Source organism: Leuciscus leuciscus, assembly GCF_965113295.1.
Source record: "Leuciscus leuciscus genome assembly, chromosome: 5".
Classification (NCBI taxonomy): domain Eukaryota; kingdom Metazoa; phylum Chordata; class Actinopteri; order Cypriniformes; family Leuciscidae; genus Leuciscus; species Leuciscus leuciscus.
In genome coordinates this window covers 4,036,021-4,052,362 of record NC_138729.1, presented here as the reverse complement: position 1 = coordinate 4,052,362, position 16,342 = coordinate 4,036,021, and the positions used below count along the sequence as shown (strand labels likewise).

General features: G+C 38.5%; 2 protein-coding genes and 1 long non-coding RNA gene across 52 annotated transcripts in view; 2 read left to right on the top strand and 1 right to left on the bottom strand.

Annotated features, from left to right (window-relative positions):
• The window catches only part of LOC309499292 (uncharacterized protein), a 548,614-nt gene that overhangs the window by 265,586 nt on the left and 266,686 nt on the right, over positions 1-16,342 (top strand). The gene's annotated exons all lie outside the window — the stretch shown is intronic.
• Positions 1-16,342, bottom strand: part of LOC309499351 — a 169,434-nt gene that overhangs the window by 125,797 nt on the left and 27,295 nt on the right. The window lies entirely within an intron of this gene.
• LOC309499335 (uncharacterized protein) lies at positions 6,693-15,664 on the top strand. The gene is made up of 4 exons (XM_082170579.1): positions 6,693-6,897; positions 13,141-13,235; positions 14,618-14,743; positions 15,379-15,664. The coding sequence occupies exons 1-4, from the start codon at positions 6,766-6,768 to the stop codon at positions 15,476-15,478; spliced, it is 453 nt and encodes a 150-aa protein (XP_082026705.1). The 5' UTR covers positions 6,693-6,765; the 3' UTR covers positions 15,479-15,664.

Here is a 16,342-nt window from a genome sequence, read left to right as displayed (position 1 = left end):
CGACGCTTAGGGGGGGGGAATGTGACGAGCGTCCTCAAAGGAATCAGCGTAGCCCTGGTAACAAACACAAAACACCTGCACGTCCTCACAGCGGGCTGATCGGTCACAGCTGCACCTCATCAACCCACAGCTACAAAAGCAGCACGCGCTGAGCAGACAGACAGACTCTGGTCTCGAGCTGAATGAATTGCTGGACTAACCTTTCTCTCTGTTCCCTTCAGAAAGCAGCGAGTGACCGACAGCCCACCACGTTTGGAGCACGTTTGGACACCCACTTTCAGTTTGGATTGAACACTGCAGAGCACTTGGAGCACCAGCCATCACTCACTGGATCACCGTCTTCCTTCACCTTTATTTTTACACTGTAAATAAAATCCACCCTCCGGGGCCTTTTCACTAAGCCTGCCTTGTCGAGTGATTCTTCACCCCGTGACAATATACAAACTCAGGGTACAGAATAGCAACATGAGAAATATATATATATATATATATATATATATATATATATATATACAGTATATATATATATATATATATACAGTATATATCTCATGTTGCCATTCTGTACACTGAGTTTTAGTAGGCTATATATTGATTTAACATAAATAACATAAATACCTTGTGCGTGTGTATATTCATTGCACCTATCTGTTCTGTTAAATGTTATTTTCATATGGAAGTCCATGATTATAATTATTCATAAGTATGCAGTGTCATAACTACATCTCTGACGTTTATAACAAACCAAACCGTTTGAAAATCGATAGAAAATTTAGCAAGTTAGGGTTATTTAAAAAGTAGCCTACATGCACCATTAAAACACAATGTTATGAGTGAGCGAGCTGACTGTGGCAAGATGGCCGCCAGGTGTGGACGTCGACCTCCATTGGCCAGCAGTGCAGACGAGACTTCTAGCCTTTATTATTATCTATGGTCACGGCACCATTGTAACAGTGTTGTCTCTGCGCTGTGTTGTGTTTAACTCATGATGGACACCAATTCATGCTTTATGATGGATTTTTATCCTGTTGATCACATAGAACAGCGGTGATCAGATTCAGGAATCACCCTCGTGCATATTCTATAATGGAAGTGAGCATTAAACTTGATATTACAATCTAACCCAAATCATATAAGATTCTTCTAAACACAAGTTTAACTCAGTATTAACCCATAAAATGGTTATACAATTCCTACAATATATTTCACTCATGGAGCACTCACTCACCGCAGCCATTCACTCTCTCGGCTGGCGCGAATCTAAATGACCCTACCGGAACCAGTTCATCATACTACCAGATCTGGGCGGAGAGTGTGATTAAAGGCCATACATGAAAATAAATGTAGCAAGTGGAAGCAGATATTTGACCCGTTACACGAGCACTGAGCCCTGTGGGACCCCAGTGCTGCAAACCAACACATCACACACACAGGTCTATAGCCTCACACACTGTGGTCTGTCAGTGAGAGAGTTGATGGTCATGCAGCAGATGGCAGTCGACTCCGGCTCCTAATAGCTGAGCCCTGAGCAGTGACGACTGTATTGAAAAAAAAATCTGTATTATGAATTTTTAAGGCCAGACAGGTAGTTTGTTGAGGTCAATTTATAGAGAAAGACTAGATGCCTGCGCACATTTATATTCAAATGCGCATACCTGGTTATTGTTACAGAAAGGATTCCAGAGGAAATAATACGTAAGAGGTCTACCCAGAGGGATTCTTCTCAAAAAAAGAAGGTAACGAGAAGGGGGAAGAAAAAGGGAGGAATACGAGCTAGACTCAAGCGGGAGAAATGTAAACATCGATCGCTCCCATCAGTCATTATGGCCAACGTCCGTTCTCTTCGCAACAAAATTGATGAACTGCAAGCTAACGTGAACTATATGCATCAGTATAGGACTGCTTCCATTTTAGCATTTACTGAAACATGGCTAAATAAGAATGATAATGACGACTCTTTATATATAGATGGCTTTGGAACTCCCTTGAGACTTGACCGGGACAGTGAGTCTACGGGTAAACAGCTTGGAGGCGGTGTTTGTTTTTATGTGAATGCACGCTGGTGTCCAACGATTGTTGTAAGGAAGAAGTTGTGCACCTCTGACATTGAACTTTTGGCTGTATCTTTACGCCCTTTTTATTTGCCCAGGGAATTTCCGCAGCTTTTTTTTATATTGGTTTATATACACCCGAGAGCAAATGCTGCCACAGCCATAGAGCATATTAAGAATACCTTAGATAGATTGGAATTAATATCTCCAGATTCTCCCAAATTCATTCTGGGTGATTTTAATCACTGTGAGGTAGAAAAACCTCTGAAAGGTTTCCAACAGTATGTTACATGTACTACTCGTCTGGGGAAAATATTAGATAAATGCTATGGCTCAATTTTAGGTGCATATAAATCTTTTGCTCTCCCACCACTGGGATCTTCTGATCACTACTCTGTATTACTCGCACCAGCCTATTTGCCAGTCATTAGGAGGACAGTTAAGGTTGTAAAGGCTATTAAACAATGGACTAATGATAGCATCGACAGATTAAAGGGATGCTTTGAAATAACTGATTGGAATATGCTCATAGCTTCGTCAAGTGATATTAATGAGCAAGGGGACATAGTGACATCATATATCTCCTTTTGTGTGGATAACATCATTCCAACCAAGACGGTTACCATCTTTCCCAATAATAAGCCCTGGGTAACCAAAGAACTCAAGGAAATTTTAAATAAGAAAAAGAGAGTTTTTTACACTGGCTCTGAGTTTGAGAAAAAGGAAGTTAATAGAGAGGTTAAACGTGCCATTAAATCTGCTAAATTGAGATATAAAAACAAGATTGAGCAAACATTTATTCAGGGGAACCTCCATACAGCCTGGCAGGGTCTTAAGTGTATGGCGGCAGTTAATATTGCTCCCACTGCTCGTAAGCACATTCAGGTTGCAGGTAGTAGTTCAACATCTCTTGCTAACGACTTAAATTCTTTTTACACCAGATTTGAGACTGATAATATCACTCAAGTGGAAACAATAACTTCTACTTTAAAATCAGGTGATTCTGCCTTCACTATAAGTATAGAGGAGGTGGTGCAAGCTTTTAAAAAGACCAAAGTTAAGTCTGCACCTGGGCCAGATAATATCTGTGGTCGAACCTTAAAATTTTGTGCGGAACAGCTGGGGGGGGGTGTTTCAGACCTTGTTTCAGAACTCCATGGCTAGTGGTGTAGTCCCTCACTTATGGAAACATTCCACAATTATTCCAATACCTAAAAAGAGTTCCATAAAAGCCCTAAACGATCTGAGGCCTGTTGCACTCACCTCTCTTGTGATTAAGGCATTGGAGATGATTATTAAAAACTATATTACTGAAGTAACCGACTTGCAGTTGGATCCACTTCAGTTCGCCTATCGCACGGGTAGAGGGGTTGATGATGCAAAGGTGTTTATTACAGACCTTGTTCATAAGCATCTTGAGTCTCCTAATACCACAGCCAGAATTTTGTTCGCTGATTTTTCTTCGGCATTTAATACCTTACAGCCACATATTCTCGCTGAGAAACTTATTAGTCGTTTTCATCTGGAGGACCAATTGATTTTATGGATAATTGATTTTTTGACCAATAGGTCTCAAAGAGTGCTGGTCAATAATATCTTTTCTGACCTCCTATTTACTTCAACTGGCTCTCCCCAGGGTTGTATCCTTTCACCACTGCTCTTCATTTTGTATACTGATGATTGCAGATCTAACCTATCTGATTGTCATCTAATTAAGTTTGCTGATGACACCATCTTACTGTCTCTGCTCTCAGGCCCTTCACAGCATCATGGCCCAACACTTCAGAAATTTGTTGAGTGGTGTGATATCTCTTGTTTGGAACTTAATGTGAATAAGACCAAAGAGATGGTGGTAACCTTTTCTAATAAGCAGAGGCAGATGGCTATGGCAGCCCCTACTGTTATTCATGGAAAACCAATTGAGATTGTCAAGGAGTACAAGTACCTGGGGACAATTTTTGATAGCCTGTTTAAATTTGCTTCTAATACAGAGGAGATATTGAGGAAATTTCAGCAACGGCAGTACCTTTTAAGGAAGCTTAATTCCTTTGGAGTTAGTAAGAACATTCTTATCATGTTCTACTACTCCTACATTGAAAGTGTCACTACATTTTCTATTGTCTGCTGGTTTCATTCTATTAGCCTTCAAAATAGAAATAGTCTGGAGCGTACAGTTAGAGTCTGTTCAAAAATAATTGGACTCCCTATTAGGGCTCTTTCTACTGTAAGTGATCAGCAAACATTGCGATTGGCTGGAAGGATTTTACAAGACACTTCACATGTCATGTTCTCTGTTTTTGAGTGGCTTCCTTCAGGGCGACGGCTTCGTTGCCCATGTTGTAGGACTCAAAGGAGGAAGGCAACTTTTGTTCCAAAATCAGTGCAGCTTTTAAACTCTCAACCGTCACTGGCTCCCTGGGTTACCAAGTCGAAATCGTATTGAAAATTTTTTTTTTTTTTTTTTTTTTTTTTTTTTTTTTTTTGTACTCCGTATACATATAATTACGTATTTATTTATATATTCTTATTCATGGTATGGACTAGTTGTGTTTTTAAGGTATCCACTTGTAGTGGATTTTTATTAATATGCACTTCGTGTACACTGTTATTATTTATTTAATGCTGATGTTTTTATGTATATTGTTTACGTGACTCTACATGGCCTCAATAATTGCCCCTCGGGGACAAATAAAGTGTTATGAAATGAAATGAAATGAAATGAATACCTATAGACTAAACACATACGCATGTGCACGCTGTCGGCATTTTCACATGTTCTCGCTGAGATAAAGTTTTTTTTCTTTCTTTTTTTTCTGCACCTTGTAAACTATTTCAAGGTTTGCGTTCTCGATCCTCCAAACACTGTTGTCGTGCGTCTGAGCGGCCGGAGCGCGTTAAGGGTTTTCTGTTAGAACCAAGGGGGTAATCCAGCACCCGGAAAGCGTACCTTTCCTGGGGGCCGCCATTGGTTAGCAAGCCATCACCTGCTGTTAGCATTCCATTGACTCCCATTCATTTTGGCGTCACTTTGACAGCAAATAACTTTACATCTGAGGCTTTTAAAGACTCTATTTATCCATTGTTTATTTCTAGAGAAACACGACATGGCCCTGTATAAGCAGTTTTTGAAAAATAGGCTAACGATTGCGTCATAACCATGCAACTCTCTGTTGCACAGTAGAGAAATTACCGTATGGACAGGAGGAGAAGCTTGCAGGCAATCGGGGGGACATGGAGGCATAAAGTCCGATAAAGTCAAGGGAGAAGCCCATAGAGAGTCATAAAGTTGCTCCAGCTCCTCATGGACAGCTCCTACTCACGCTCTCCGTCTCTGCAAGATTCGGAAGGGAATGATTCAGATTTCTCTTGGCACAGCTACTAGAAGACAGACGGGTTGCTCACGTCACATCTTCGTCGTCAAACTCAGTTTGAGTCTGTGCAGTACGCTCAGCCATCAGGAAGAAGTGCTTCTAATTGACTTCACTTTTCTCCGTTGAAGTCTATGGGGTCGCTGTGTCCATTTATTGTACTGTCTATGGTTAGAACGGTGTCGTGTAAGCGGCCCCTTTAAGTTAATAACTAATGATCTTTGCAACGGAAGTGAATCAACCAAAACTAACCGGACAATAACTTTATTCTAGAGTTGCTGTAAAGCCAAAACAATCTGTTACTGTAATTTCCTATAATCTCTGTAAAGCTACTTTGAAACAATCTATGTTGTTAAAAGCGCTATATAAATGAAGGTGTTGAAAGTGCTGGAGAAATCACTGCTTCACTGCGTGATTCTATAAGGCTTCAGTAATCAGAGGAAACAGGAGTTTTCCCATTGCTTCTATAGTGACGCAGTACGAGTGAACCGTATCGATAGGGAACAGAAGAGATCACTTTACAACATCAGGATTTATTCATTATTTAATATTTCTAAATAATTTCTGTCCTTTCCTCTTAATGACTTTTGACCATTTCAGTTATTAAATTAAAAGTGGTCCAAAGTGCAATAAAGTTATCAGTGCAGGAACAATAAATTAAACCAACCAATTAAACTGTTAAAAAGTTTACAGTACAGTATTTTGTATACAGTATGGCTTTAATTGATCTGATTCTTTCAGGTTTATGTCACATTGATGCATTGTTCCACATTTGTAGATCGCTTTGAAAAAATCATCTGCTAAATTACTAAATGTAATTATAAACATGATTGGATGATGACAAACGTATTTCAGATGTGATCAAACAAAGTCCTCTTTATGATTTATTATCAGGAAATCTGCATTCTGCAGAAAGATAAATGAAAGACAAAACTGAACAAATGAAGGCAAGGATGAACAAATAAAAAGAATGACAGACAAGAGTGAAAGACAACAAAAGAATAAACAAAACAAATAATGAAGAAAAACTGATGAACAAACAAAAACTAGAAAGTATAAATTAACAAACTAAATAGAAGAGAGAAAAAAATAATTGAATATTAAAAATAAATAAATTATCAGATAAAAACAAACTGAAAAGACGTGGGTGCTTTGTTTGCGAAAGAAAAAACAACAACATAATCTACCACTTAAATATTAATCTCCAACGCGCGTTCAACAACGTCTGCTCTCACGCGTGTGCGTCGTGGTGCTCTCGTGAACGCGCGTCTCTGTTTACGTCTCTCTCTCTCGTCACACATAGAAAGTGAAAGTAAGTTCTCCTGTCGCCATTTTAAGCAGGACAAATGCGAAATACGACAAGGAAAAAACAGAGCATCAAAGTGTTTACCATTAGAAAGGAATTTACGTGTAGTTTTATCATTTTAAAGCTGGAGGATTTGAGAACATGTAGCCTATCTTGTAAAAGTTTGATCAAGGTGAGTGTTCATGTGTGACTTTCTCATATTGATATGAATCTCTGCAGGACATTTTACGTGATTGTTTGAAGGGTTTCTTTCACTTCAATGTTTCCTTTGTGTTTCGTGATGTATGTGATTCTTCAGAAGTTTAGCTTATGTGTAAACATATATACAGGCCAGCTGACAGTCTTGCCTGGGCCCGGGACGAGATACTCTTAGATTTGTGTCAACACAGAAAACATTTCATCACTGGATAGGTTGTTTCTGGACCAAGTCGAAGTGCTTACAAGCATACTTGCCAACCTTGAGACCTCAGAATTCGGGAGATATTTAAAAGGGGGGGGGGAGATTCCTTTAGAGTTAACACGGGTGAATCTGACTGCAGTAGATGTGAAAGATATGAATAAAGTTAATTCGGCCAGCGCTCATACCTGTGTTTACATCCTGTTTTCGGTTGAAGTCCAAAGTAGTCGATTGTCGACTAAAGGTGCATATGTTTAGTTACCTATGATCACGCGCGTGAACTCGACAATCGACTACTTTGGACTTCAACCGAAAACAGGATGTAAACGGGTATGAGCGCTGGCCGAATTAACTTCATTTTAACGGATGGTGTAGCAATATTGTTGTCCAGGTGGAAATCGGGAGAAATTCGGGAGAAAGGTCGGTCCGGGAGATTTTCGGGAGGGGCTTTGAAATTCGGGAGTCTCCCGGAAAAATCGGGAGGGTTGGCATGTATGCTTACAAGCACTTGCTATGGTATTCCGCCATACAATATAGTTATCCATTTTACACGCTTAGAAAAGCGCAACGTTTTGTTTTGTGTCACCGTCCTAGGTCGACTTACACTACGCGAGTAACTGTATTTAAATAGGGAAAACGTGGAGGTGTTTGGTAGCTTCTCTGCTTGGCCCATATTGAATGAACTGGGCTAAGCTAAGTGCTAACAAAGTTTCGCCGCAAGACAGAGCGATTGAGTGCACGCACTGAGACGAGAGAGGTATGCATCAACTCATCTTAGTTAAGGGAATAACATAGTTTAATATGAAAAATCGGTGGAGTATCCCTTTAAGGAATGCAAAAAGTGCTGCATGGGGTGTAACCTCTCTGTGCTCTTTGGGTGTAGGGATGATTCCACTCAGAAAAACAATACAAGGCACTATTAATTATTAAAAATATAAAAACATGTATTTCATTAGTAGTGTATTTGTGTGTCTATAGCTGAATATGTTATAAAATCAAAGAGAATAGTTCTGAAGATACTACATTTAGGCTACTTTTAATAAATGCATTAATAGACTGCAGTGCTTGATTGTGCAGTGAATACTGAACTGTTTCATCAACAGAAGGGTGCTTTTTGTATGTTGTGTTAATTGATTTGAGAGCAACTATTCATTTAAAGAAGTTTGATTGAGGAAAAACTAAATATCAGTAAGAGGTAACTGCAAACCTCATCTTTGCAGCCGACTGTGACAAACCCCCCCCCCCCACTTGTTTATTAATAAACAATTAAAATGTGTGTGTGTGAATGTTGTTGCCGAGGGCACCTGAAATTGTTAATCCGGCCCTGGATAGGAGAAAATATCAGGGAAACTGAGGCTTGGTAAACTTTCATATTACTCCAGGCTTTGTTCATAGGGATCGATTCCGCCTATAATCTACTTTTTTTTAAAGTAGCGTTGTTTGGCTTCATTATGAAGTTTGTCCGTATATGGTATAGCCAACTTTTTTTTGTCACGGTCCATAACTCTTTCTGGATACCGGCCGGCTACGCTAATATCTTATAAACAGGCTTTTGCGGTGCCTCTAAAATGGCCGCCGTTACCCACAATGCACCATTCCATAACATCTACGCCCGAGCTCTATTGTGGCTGCGGTGTGTCACGTGACAAGCAATGACGCGTCACCATGGAAACAGTAAAGTGATCAGTTCTAAATAATGATCGCCTTGAAAAACTCACAGGGGTCAGCCAGAATATTTTAAATGTACGTTTAAAAAGGTTAAATATGAATACCCAGCCTGTGTTACTTTTTTTTTACATAATATTTTAAGTACAGTAGGCTACAGTTTTTATTTCACTTTTAGGTGCAATACATTTGAATTGAATCATTATTTAAGTTTTTTTATTTACCTGTATGTAATCAGCACAGTGTAGTGTTAATGTTCAAACTGTGTTTTTACAATGTTTAAAGTATGGAAGCAGATTAGTCTCAAATATAATTCACGCAAAAAACATGATTCACAAATGCGTAGACAATTTCACATGCATGAAACCTAATTCACATGCACAAAAAAAAAATCCATGTGCGTGAAAAAAAATATATATTCACAAAAAGCAATTCACATGCGCAAAATAAAATTATATACTCATAAAATACATTTCACAAATGCAAAACACAATTCGTAGATATACAACTGTGCACAAAAACCTTTGAATGTTTAAAATGTACGAGTGTATTCTTGCATTTGAATGTGCAAATCGTCATTCACTTACGAATCGCCTTAGATATGTGTGTGTGTGTTTTTGAGACTTTGCTGGCAGCATAACACTCGTACCTACATGTTACGTCATCAGCTTTCGACCAGTTCATGGCTGAGCAGAGGTAAGTGCAGTTAATCGTTCATTTCTGTGTTAACTGAAGTTAAAGAAGTTTGAGATCAGTTGAAGCAATAGTTTATGAACTATTAACTGATGTAAGCAAGTGTTGTTGTAATCAGATGTCCCATATCGTGTCAAAAATGAAGAAGAATGATGCTTGTTCTGTTGTATTTTAGCTGAAGGTACAGACAGCTCTCACAGCTACAATCACGCTAATGATTGCAAAACAATCATCTGTGGTCAATACCCATCGAGATTGTTCTTTAAATAGTGAATAGACCTATTTTAATGAGCAACCAGTGTTTTTTGCCATTTGTGTATGATGTTAAATTATTATTAACACTTGTTTCCCTGCATTTTATCAGGATTACTCACCTTTGGTGTGACATCTGGATAGCAGTCACGAACATCTTAATTCATGTTGTTTCTTAATTCTCTTTTATACTTTTTTATTTATTTTTTATTTATGTCTTAATTGGTAACACTTTATTAAAACGTTTCATTAGTTAACATGAACTAATAATGAACTGCACGTGAACAGCCTTTATTATTTTTTGTTAATGTTAACATTTACTAATACTTCATTAAAATCTTGTTAACATTAGTAAATGCACTGTAAACTAACAATGAACAGCTGTATTTTTAACTAATGTTAATAAAGATGAACAAACACAGCAACAAATGTATTGCTCATGGTTAATACATGAACTAATGTTAAATTGTACCATATTGTAGAGTGTTAGCAATATATTCAACATGCATTTCCTTATGTTTTGTGCTGTATTTTCATTGCAAGGTTTTTAAATAAGGTTTTTTATTGTCATCTTAAGGTCTCAGGACAATATTGTGAAGCATTAATTTTACTTTGCCTAGTAAAATAGGCAAATCTGATTTTATGCTGATGAGACAAAGGTACTTATCATAGAGAGGCAATTAAGATTATGCGACTAAGATTACTCAGTAAACTCTATTCAAATACCATCACTTAATTTCCCACGTCCTCTGTTTGCACCTCTTGTACTATAGGGTTTTAGTACTTTAAATATCAGGACAAAATCTTATATGTCCTAACAGAGAGGTCTACTGATGACCGGACTGAACACAATTCATTTTTTAACTTTTCACTTGATGTATTGCACTTATATTTATATACTCTAAAAGCAAAGTACACTCTGACTGGATCTCACAACTCCTGAAGAGATGTATATTTCTCTGTACTGAATATTGTGCTTCACAGTTTAGACTGTCAGTTCATGATCTTCATATGTAACAGGAACATTAATCATGATCAAGTCATTTTATATATTTTATTCCCAAAGGATTCAGAAACTTCAAATTGAACTATGTCTGAATCTTTTAATTCTTACAAGAACATTTAATAATGCATGCATAGCAAGGCTTTATTCCTAAAGCGTGTACATATAGTCCGCAGGAGACAAATTAATACAGTAACAATGCATCACTTTCAACCACTTGTTGAAACAACTGTCAAAATGGATGGCTTGCAACATGACTGTTTTCAATGAATTACAGTAGAAATGGTAAGATCACAGTACTGGTTGTCTGCAACTTCATACATCATCTGTCTTGGAAATCTGAAACAATAAAACTACATAATATATGCAGATCAAAACATGTCACCTATATATGCACGTCATTACATACATTATCATAGGTTGAATGTGTGGTGGACAGGACATGAAAATCCATCAATACTAAAAATAAATGTTTATATTCACATGTGGACTAAACAGCAGTTAATAAACTATTGCTTCAAATGATCTCTAACTTCTAAACACAGAAATGAACGATTAACTGCACTTACCTCTGCTAAGCCATGAACTGGTCGAAAGCTGATGACGTAACATGTAGGTAGGCCCGCCCTCACGTGATACTGATTGGTCGATTGATAAGCTTAAATATTATTGGCTAAAGAGTACGACTGCTCTGTGTTACGAGTGTTATGCTGCCAGCAAAGTCTCAAAAACACACACACACATATCTAAGGCGATTCGTACGTGAATGACGATTTGCACATTCAAATGCAAGAATACACTCGTACATTTTAAACATTCAAAGGTTTTTGTGCACAGTTGTATATCTACGAATTGTGTTTTGCATTTGTGAAATGTATTTTATGAGTATATAATTTTATTTTGCGCATGTGAATTGCTTTTTGTGAATATTTTTTTTTTTCACGCACGTGGATTTTTTTTTTGTGTTCACGTGAATTAGGTTTCATGCATGTGAAATTGTCTACGCATTTGTGAATCATGTTTTTTGCGTGAATTATATTTGAGACTAATCTGCTTCCATATTAAAGTGGCTGACAATAATAAATATTCTTATCAGACATTAAGATGCCTTATTTTTGAGCTGTGCATAACTGTAGCTGAATACAGTAGTTAGGCCTACTACGCTACTGTATTTTCATATTGGTCATTATGGTGGTACTTGGAGAGCCAAATATTTTCTGAGGTGGTACTTGGTGTAAAAAGTTTGAGAACCACTGTGTTAGGATATGTATTGTTTTAAATGTAGTGTGTTGTTATGATTTATGTGATGCAGTGGCTATATTTTGAGCCCAAGACAAATCAGAGTGATTCTCTAAATGTTCAAAAAAATATTAAATAATTATGTATGCTATTTATTTATGCTCATTGTCCATTTTTAAAGACATTGTTAAAATTTTATTTTAGATTTAATCCTGCAATTTACAGGATTTGTTTGTTATTTGTGAAGATAGCCATACCAGCCAGTAAAGTTCTATGGTTTCCAATGTGCCAGCACGCAATTTACGCGTTAACACGCAATTTACGTGTTAACACGACAGTTTCACACGTTTTGGCCCTTTTGGCCTTCGATAGTACCGAGTCTTTCCGGAAAAAAACGAGCGGCTGGAGGCGTGCCATGTGGGCGGAGCTAAAGAATCACGAGCGCGAATCACACACACACCATACATCGCATGCTCCATAGATACATTAACTGTACGTGATCATGTTGTTTACTTGCTGTGCTTACGCGCCGATAGCTAACAACACACAGACATTTGAAGCAGTTTTACTCACCGCCTGCGGTTCCAGCGCACGACCGTGAACCTTTATCGCTGGCACTGCTCCATCCTTAAGCATTAGACGATCTGCAAATCCGGCGTCGAACTGGGCCTTGTTTATAAAACAATCATCGCCGAAATGCAGGGAACAACCAAGAACACTTGCACAACTCCGTTGATGACTTCCCTAAAGCTGAGCACAGCGCTTTGATGGGCGTACTGCTTTCGCTCTCTCGCGCGCGCCCTTCCGGGAGAAGTGCCCTTAGGACCCGTATAAGGAAATTCCGCCCCATCTGACGTCACACATGCCCATACTCGAAAAAAACTTTCCGAAACTTGTGACAAACCGGGAGTATTTTTGGCACAGAAATACTCCATCAAACGTACAACTTAATTTTTGAAACTTTGTCCATGTTTAGCATGGGAATCCAACTCTTTAACAGTGTAAAAAACTCAGTATGCATGAAATAGCATTCCCCCCCCTTTGAGTTAACGCAGTCACATGTCATGATCCTTTTCTCCCACACTTCAGATATGTTCAGCTAAATTATGAAGGTTGTTTAATCATTTAATAATTTAATTTAGTGTCTGAATGTTTTTCATTAAGAGTCAGTGGAGGAGATCAAACTCACCAGATTCTCCTGCAGCTTCATCATGGCTGATTCACAAGGATCCAGAGATGGAGATTTTTCTCCAGGATGCAGGTACTTTCAACAAACATTACATTACTACTCCATTGTGCCTTTGAAAAGAGTCATGTGATCGTGGTTGATGTTCACCTGAGTTGAATCATTCTGTAATTCTATAGTTGATTTCGACTGGTTTATTTTGAATTCCTAATTCTTAATATTACCGGTTTTCTCAGTCGCTTTGGTACAATTGTTGAATCATGCTTAACATTTGCAAACCAGTGAGTTAATTTATCAAAATAATTGTAATCAAAGTTTGAAACACAGTGCAAAACAGTTACAGACATTAAAGCAAAAGTACACAACATTTATGTGGTCTTTTATAAGTCTGTATTCTGTATGCTGCAATTCACATCACAAATCACTCAAACACGAAGCACTGCTACTTGGGTGGAGTGATTTGCTCGCAGCGCCTGAGAAGCCCTGTGGTGAGGAGCAGAGAGTTCGATCAGAGTTGGAGTAAATCACTCCGCAGAAGTAGCAGTGCTTCGCCTTCTGAGAATATAGTTCCCAGTATGTATACGGTTAGAAGATGGCTGAGTCTCATGTGACCTTGTTATTTGTGCACGCTGTGACTATACAAATCATAACATGTAAATAGGAAAATGTTGCCAATGCAAGAGAGTAGCCTACCGGCACCTTTTACCCCCCACTTCAAGCACTGGCCTCGATTGTTGTAATATTCCCGTCTTTGCTTATTTTAACATTTTGAACATATCCCTCCACTGCATATTGCAGCCCTTTCTGTCGTGCCCTGGAGGATATGTCTGCTGCATTACTCCAAAACCAATCACTTATACCAATAGGTATGGAGCTCAACCCAGCCATGGCTATGTGTCTGGTTCTCAATTGTTTGACGGGCGTAGTAACAATAACTAGGGGGCGTGGCTTTTGCGAACGGTCAATTCTTAATATTACCAGTTTTCTCAGTCGCTTTGGTACAGTTGTTGAATCATGCTTAACATTTGCAAACCAGTGAGTTAATTTATCAAAATAATTGTAATCAAAGTTTGAAACACAGTGCAAAACAGTTACAGACATTAAAGCAAAAGTACACAACATTTATGTGGTCTTTTATAAGTCTGTACACACTAAAAAAAAATGGTTCTTCAGCGGTTCTTCAGGGGTTCTTTGCGGTGGTTAAGGTGCTATATAGCACCACTACCATTTAAAGAACCTGTTAAGCCCAGTTTGGTTCTTCAGCGGTTCTTTAGCGGTTCTTTGGGGTGGTTAAGGTGCTATATGGCACCTCTTATGGTTCTACATAGCACCATTTGACAAAGGTAGGTGCTATATGGCACTTAAAGTGGTTCCCCTATGATTACAAGCCAATGAACCACTTTTAGTGCTATTTAGCACCATTTTTGTTTAGAGTGTATTCTTTATATTTTACTTAGTTTTGAAACCAGTTCAGTCCAGCAGAAGAGCTCAAACCCAGAGTCCAGCTGTGTGTCTATGAAGAGTAACTTCTCTATGGATCCGCCACTCAACTTTAAGAGTGGAGACAAACAGTCTGATCTCAGGTATATCATTTCTATAAAAGATGTGCTTATTGTATGTGATTTTTATGAAATTGTTATTAATATAATAATAATAATAATAATTCATTACATTTATATAGCGCTTTTCTCAGCACTCAAAGCGCTTTACATAGAAGGGGGAATCTCCTCAACCACCACCAATGTGCAGCATCCACCTGGATGATGCGACGGCAGCCATATTGCGCCAGAACGCCCACCACACACCAGCTTACTGGTGGAGAGGAGACAGTGATGAAGCCAATCAGTATATGGGGATGATTAGGAGGCCATGATGGACAGAGGCCACTGGGCAAATTTGGCCAGGATGCCGGGGTTACACCCCTACTCTTTCGAAAGACATCCTGGGATTTTTAATGACCACAGAGAGTCAGGGCCTCGGTTTAACGTCTCATCCGAAGGACGGTTTAACGGCTGTTAATATACAGCAGTTTAATGAGTTACAATCTTGCTAGTTTCAGTCACTATTAATGATTATCATTGTGCTCTTGTGTGAAGCTCTATGTATTGTATTGTTAATACATTCACTCACTGTAAAAGCTGTTGGTCTGTTACTCAGTTAATGACACAATTACATCAATATCAGTGTCTGATTTTAACCCTCTTCATTCTGATTTAAGGTCAAACCTTCTACCCAGACCAGTTAAAAACAAAACTGTGTACAAGCCTGTGATTCAACTACAAGACTTTAATGAAAGCATGTTTCCTGGTTTCAGGTAAAATGCAGGACTTTTTTGTTGTCGTTGTTTAATTTTAGGTGCTGCAATTCACATCACAAATCACTCAAACACATGATTAATGATTAACACATTTCAGAAACCTAATGATGTTCTGTGTCCCATAAATAGTTTTGTAAATTATGGCTATTTACTTCTCTAACTTGTGTAATATTGTGGTATTTTAATCTTACAGCAATGACTCTAAACCTGCTGAAGTCCTCAACACACTGAGATCAAATCTGAGAAAGAAGTTTGAGTGTTTGTATGAGGGAATATCAAAGCAGGGAAACCCAACACTCCTGAATGAGATCTACACAGAGCTCTACATCACAGAGAGTGAAAGTGGAGAGATCAATAAAGAGCATGAGGTGAGACAGATTGAGACACAGTCCAGGAGAGCAGAAACAGAGGACACACCGATCAAATGCAATGACATCTTTAGACCTTTACCTGGACAAGACAAACCCAAACTCAGAACTGTGCTGACAAAGGGAGTCGCTGGCATTGGAAAAACAGTCTCTGTGCAGAAGTTCATCCTGGACTGGGCTGAAGGGAAAGAGAATCAGGACGTCCAGCTCATATTTCCACTTGCTTTCAGAGAGCTCAACTTGATGAAGGACAAAAAACTCAGTCTTTCAGATCTTCTTCATGTCTTTTTCCCTGAAACAAAAGAAATGGAAATATCCAGTGATGAATATAAAGTGTTGTTCATCTTTGATGGTCTGGATGAGTGTCGTCTGTCTCTGAACTTTAAGAGCGAAGTGAAACTGTGTAATAAATCTGAATCAGCCTCAGTGGACGAGCTGCTGACGAACCTCATTGTGGGGAATCTGCTTCCCTCTGCTCTCATCTGGATCACCTCCAG